At 47.5% G+C, this 5793-nt stretch overlaps 1 protein-coding gene across 1 annotated transcript; it reads right to left on the bottom strand.

Moving 5' to 3' along the window:
- Positions 1 to 280: 280 nt before the first annotated feature.
- LOC103351966 (uncharacterized) lies at positions 281 to 5513 on the bottom strand. Its single transcript, XM_008273151.4, has 4 exons — positions 5313 to 5513; positions 4282 to 5185; positions 2688 to 2733; positions 281 to 862 (listed from the first exon to the last, which is right to left on the bottom strand). The coding sequence occupies exons 1-4, from the start codon at positions 5410 to 5412 to the stop codon at positions 464 to 466; spliced, it is 1449 nt and encodes a 482-aa protein (XP_008271373.3). The 5' UTR covers positions 5413 to 5513; the 3' UTR covers positions 281 to 463.
- Positions 5514 to 5793: the final 280 nt, after the last annotated feature.

Raw genomic sequence — 5793 nt, 5'->3', positions numbered from 1 at the left:
TGCACTCCCCCATCTTGTACATGTATGTGATCCCCATGGGGCAGAGTGGGGTGAGTGTGCAGTGTTGGGGTAGGAGAGCAGAAGGAGTATACAGGTCAGAGCAATGCTGCCATGGCACTTGTGAAACTTCTGTCATGTGCACAGCCCCTGGTGGTGACTCAGGATGTCACTGTATGAAAGGAGCCGCTTACCACTCTGCTTGAATGGCATTTCCTTAGCAGTTTCCATCCATAAACTCTCAACCCCGTGACACAAAACAGATATACACAGAATTCACTGTCAATTTCTTTATTGAAAATACAAAACCGTGTCAGAAAGTGGGTCCATGACATCGTACTTTCAAGTAAACATTTAACAAGCATGTGATGAACCGCTCACAATGGTGTGCCACACAAAATTTTATCTTGCCCTAAAACATTTTGGAAAAAATAGTTTCAGAAAGTATTCCTTATAAAAAGGGGTCTCAAAAAGAATGGCTCACAATAAGGATCCAGATCAGGCCACAGGGGACCGGGCCATAGGGAGACAGGGGCATGAAATAGAAGGGCAGAGGAGGCAAGAATAGGGGAGGATACGGCGGTGGCATGGGCGGCTGCATAGGCCATGGGATGGGCATCATCAAGTGCACAGGCGTGGGCATGGGTGGCCACAGCAACAGGGGTCGTATAGGTGGCAGGGGCAGCAAGAATGGCAGTGCCCCCGGAAGGAATGGCACCAAATTTGGGTCCCAAGCAAACATGGCATAATAGGTTCCACCCCACATTACGGTGACAGGGTAGTGCTGGACAATAGGGGGTGTATTTCTGGCCCTTAGAGTTCTCTGGTATCTTCTCCACCTGGCTCTCCTGTTCTTAAACCAAACCTTCAATCAGAGAAGAAAAAGAGATTGGTTTAGTACAGTGAACATTCCATTTTGTCATAGAAAAACAGAATAGGCAACTCTGTCCTAACCCTTTTCACCTGTGTTGTGAGAAACTACTTCCTTCTCACTAAAATATCTTAGGAAAAGAACATCCTTCCCTCAGTGAGCTCCAACTATGTGCCAGTCTTGGCTTGGTGTACTGCTTTGTCTCTCTCTTCCTACCTTTAATAATATCTTATTCTGCGCACTGGTTGATACAGGTCTGACTGATGTACTGGACTAGGTTTCTGCTGCTATTGCCATGGGTTTGTCTGTACCCTGAGCTGACCATCAGCAATCCAGCTGGCACCGGTCCCTGCTCACTAGGCAGGTGTCACCATGTTTGTGGATGGGAGGAAAAGACATTCTGGTGTGCTATGCCACAGAGTAGTTATTACATTGAACAACACTGTATTGTAGAAATCAAAATAGCTAGATGCCAGATTTGGGGATATTCTCATCACAGAGAAATTATAAACGTTTGAGTTGATGGATGTCCTCCATATCCCCATATCCTTTTAGGTTAGTGGAACTTTATTCAAAACTGTCCCTTTGAATTGCTTGTTTCATATTTTAGATAACCTTTCACAGAGTGAAAACTTTGCCCCATCTGCATCATAATGTACAACCCTTAGATTAGTAAACTTTTCAGGCTACACACCAAGGATTTCCAGAAAATCAAAATCTACAGCCAACTCTAAAGTAGTTTACCAGCCTTGCAAAACCAATAGCGGGGGGAGCAGACATTAGGTATTAGAACGAGCTGCAGCTTAACAATATATACTTCAGCAATGTTGTGTCTTCTATGTGAGTTATTCCTTCACACTGAGGCCTAACTATTTACAAAAGTACACCTTAAGCAAGAACCGTATGCCTGGTTTTAAATGTGTAAAACAATTTAGGGTTACAGTTAAGCCTGCTCATAATAAAAATTTTTGGGTACAATAATTTGAATAATTCTCACGTCAGTCTTAGCCCCAGCATGACTCCATAAATAAGCGCACCCTATAAGACAATAGCATTAGATATATATTCACAATCTGGGACACATATTTAAAATATAAATGATGAATATACACTTTTATATATTATCATATATCTATTACTGTCATATATAATTAAAGTTCTCATTAATTATACAAAATCTTTTATTTATTTACTTATTTATTTTTTTGGATAGGCAGAGTTAGACAGTGAGAGAGAGAAACAGAGAGAAAGGTCTTCCTTCCGTTGGTTCATCCCCAAATGGCCGCTACGGCTGGAGCTATGCCGATCCAAAGCCAGGAGCCAGGTGCTTCCTCCTGGTCTCCCATGCGGGTGCAGGGGCCCAAGCACCTGGGCCATCCTCCACTGCCTTCCCAGGCCACAGCAGAGAGCTGAACTGGCAAAGGAGCAACCGGGATGAGCACCTGGCACCCATATGGGATGCCTGCATCACAGGCAGTGGATTAACTAAGTGAACCATGGCGCCGGCCCCTATACGAAATCTTTTATGTAATATACTATACAATATGCATCTATGTGTACAGGGAATGAAAAAGAAATTACTTCATGCTAAATATTTTTTCGTTGGCATATTTTTGTTCTCTCTGGTAATGGGAAATTGCTGTAAGCTAGGGCTTCCTTATATCGTTTTGTATACACACCCCAAAATGCAAAGTTCATTTCCCAATAATGGAATATGGAACACAAATTCAACATAGCAATGTCGATGATAAAGTTGTCCAAGCCTTGTAATATGTTTTTAGAATGTCCTCCCTCCCTAATTTTTTTCAGGTGTACTGACCTGCACTTTGGCTTCAGTTACATCCATGCGTCTTGCCAGCTCCAGTCTGAGGGGAGAAAACCACAAATGGTCAGTGTTTTGATTAGTGGATGAAATGAAATAGAGGATTTTATCTCCTTCTTGTTTTCTTTATTTTTAAAAATATTTATTTATTTATTTGAAGGTCAAAATTACAGGCTGAGAAGGAGAGAGAGGGAAAATTCCACTTGCTGGCTCACTTCTCAGATGGTTGCTATTGCCAGGTCTGAGCCAGGCTAAAGCCTGGAATCTGAGAGCTTCATCCACGTCTTTCACAAGGATGGCAGAGGCCCAAATACTTGGGCTATCCACAGCTGCTTTTTCCAGGCCATTAGCAGGAAACTAGATCAAAAGTGGAGCATCCAGTACACTCAAACTGGCACCTATATGGGATGGTGGCATTATAGGAGGAGGTTTTACCTGCTATGCCACAATGCTGGTCCCTCCTTCTTGTTATAAATTAAATTATTTAATAGGAGAGGGAAAGAGAGTGTGATAGAGACAGTTCAGAAATAGTGATCTTCCACCCACTGTTTTACTCCCCAAATGTTCACAATAGCCAGGGCTGGGAAAAGCTGAAGTCAGGAGCCAACATCTCTCTCCAAGTCTCCTATGTGGGTTGCAGGAACCCAAGTACTTGAGGTATTATTTACATAACCAGGAAGTGGCATTTGAAACTACATCTTTAACTCCTACAACAGGTGCCTCTTGGTTTTAACATGTACCCCATTAATGTCTCTCCACCAAGTACACTATTCTGTAGCATCAAGCTGAGGCTGTTTTAGGGAGTTTCCTCTCATGCACAAACTTTAAAAGGATTCCCCAAAATCAGTAATCAAGATAAATATGGTGGGAATGTAGTATTTTTAAAATATAGAGATTAATGCAAAAATCTATGATGAACTGATGTTTGAAAATTTAAATAAAGGCAGGGTCCCACACTGCAGGTGCTCCACCATGGCCCAGGCTCCTCCCCTTTATCCCTGACTCAGTTCTTACTGGACTTTATTTATAACATTTGCCACCCAAAATGTATTAATTTGATTCACTTAAATACTGCATGAGGGACTGGCCTTTGGCACAGCAGTTAAGAGGCTGTTTGGGATGCCTCCATCCCATATGAGGGTGCCTGCATTCAAGTTTGGTCACTAGATTCCATCTTTCTGGGAGGCAGCAGGTGGTGGCTCAAGGGGTTAGGTCCCTGCCATACTCGTTCCAGATCTGGATTGAGTTCCCTCCTCCTGGCTTTGGTCTGCAGCAGTTATAACTTGTGGGCATTAGGGGAGTGAACCAGGGGTTAGGAGTGCTGTCTCTCTGTATCTAATGTACACTTAAATAAATTAATACAATTTTAAGAAATACTGCATGAAAATATTTACCTTCATTCCCAGTTCACATAGCTCCAATCCCCACCGGAAACTCAAGTGCAAAGGGGAGAGGACGCTGGTACCTGGAGTCTATGAGATGAGCTTTAACTTCAGGAGGAAAGGAAGGAAGGGTATATGGGAGAACTAAAGGGTGCCCTGGGCTAGCACATGCTATCCAAAGTAGGAGCCCACTCTGGCAATTTGCTTACCGTGCTAATACGTCCGGGTAATGATTACGCTGGAAAATTCTTTCCAACTCCTGCAGCTGCAGTGGGGTGAACGTGGGGCGCCTGACCTGCTGCTCATGCCTGTTCCTATCTCGGAGACTGTTGGTGGCCACTGAAACGGGCTCCTGCTGCTGCCCAAGCTCCTGGCCACCAATTCTGGCGGTACCGCCCACGTGGTGGTTGTGGGCCACCGGGCCTGGAGCGCTGGCGCCAAATAGACTTTCTTCTTCAAACGCTGCGCCGACCGAGCGGCCTTCTTCCTCGGCAGGCCCGGGAGAGCTGGCGCCAACCAGGCCGCCTTCTTCCTCTGCGGACTCCGAAGAGCTGGCGTCAGCCAGGCCGCCTTCTTCCTCTGCGGACTCAGAAGAGCTGGCGTCAGCCAGGCCGCTTTCTTCCTCTGCTGGGCCCGAGTCGCTGGCGCTATCCAATTCACCTTCCTCCTCTGCGGGCCCGGGAGCGCTGGCGCCAACTAGGCCGCTTTCTTCCTCTGCGGGCCCGGAAGAGCTGGCGCCAACAAGGCCGCCTTCTTCAAATGCTGGACCCAGAGCGCTGGCGCCAACCTGTCTGCCTTCTTCCTGTGCAGGCCAAGGGGATCTGGCGCCAACTTGGTTGCCCTCTTCCTCAGCGGGGGACAGGGCGCTAGCGCGAAACTGGCTGCCGCCTTCCTCTGCGCGGCTCTGCGACCTGGCGCCATCCGGGCTCTGCGACCTGGCGCCATCCGGGCTCTGCGACCTGGCGCCATCCGGGCCTCCTTCTCCGCCTCCTCCTCGCGTTTCTTCTTTTTCTCCTTCCTCTCCTACATCTGCTCCCTGCTTCCGCTGGAACAGCAAACACCCTTCCTTGTCTCCTTCCTCTGCAGGGAGCGAGATGGCTGTAGGCCTCACACCTGCCAAAAACAAACAAACCCAAAGAGAAAGATGAGGGTGTCTGGGTTCCAGGGTTCTTGGGAAGGAGGACGCCACCCCCTCCCACGGGGAACACTGTTTTCGTGGACATGGCTAAAACAGGTATACCTTCCAGGTGCTGACTACGCAGTCCTTCCTGATTCTCATCGAATCCCAGGCCTGGCCAGGTGGTGACAGAGCGCCCGCTGTGCCGGGCCGGGGTCTCCATATCCTGGGCGCTGTGGTGGAGCTGTGTGCGTCCTCAGAGATCTGAGCTGGAGTCTCGCGTGATCACCCGGGCAGGGCTAGAGCTGTGAGTGGCAGTCTGCAAGTATCTTCTCTTGGCGCCTAGGCTGGGTTACAGTGTATCCAGCTCTTGACGCCCTGTTTTAGCTTTCTCCTCACCACCAGTTATTATGGGTTGGTTCCCTGAGGTAAACCTCCTGCAAGGGCTCAGACATGTGTTGTGCGGGCATAGGTGGGGGAGGGTTCTTATAAGAAGAGCGCTGTAAGTGCGCATATCTGAATATAGAACTTTTGCCTCCATGTTGCAATTTAGCTGCCTTCCCCCCACTTGGAGAGCAATCTTCCCAGGGACGCAGCTGTGCTG

Source organism: Oryctolagus cuniculus, chromosome X, assembly GCF_051225735.1.
Source record: "Oryctolagus cuniculus isolate XC-2025 breed Fujian yellow rabbit chromosome X, ASM5122573v1, whole genome shotgun sequence".
Classification (NCBI taxonomy): domain Eukaryota; kingdom Metazoa; phylum Chordata; class Mammalia; order Lagomorpha; family Leporidae; genus Oryctolagus; species Oryctolagus cuniculus.
This window is presented reverse-complemented; position numbering and strand designations above follow the sequence as displayed.

Bases quoted from the DNA above. Each gene is read 5' to 3' on its own strand.
- LOC103351966 (XM_008273151.4), bottom strand. From the start codon at position 5,412: ATGGAGACCCCGGCCCGGCACAGCGGGCGCTCTGTCACCACCTGGCCA. The intron at 2,734-4,281 runs GTAAGCAAATTG...TTCTCCCCTCAG, and splicing joins TACCCGGACGTATTAGCACG to ACTGGAGCTGGCAAGACGCA. The intron at 863-2,687 runs GTCAGTACACCT...CTCTGATTGAAG, and splicing joins TAACTGAAGCCAAAGTGCAG to GTTTGGTTTAAGAACAGGAG.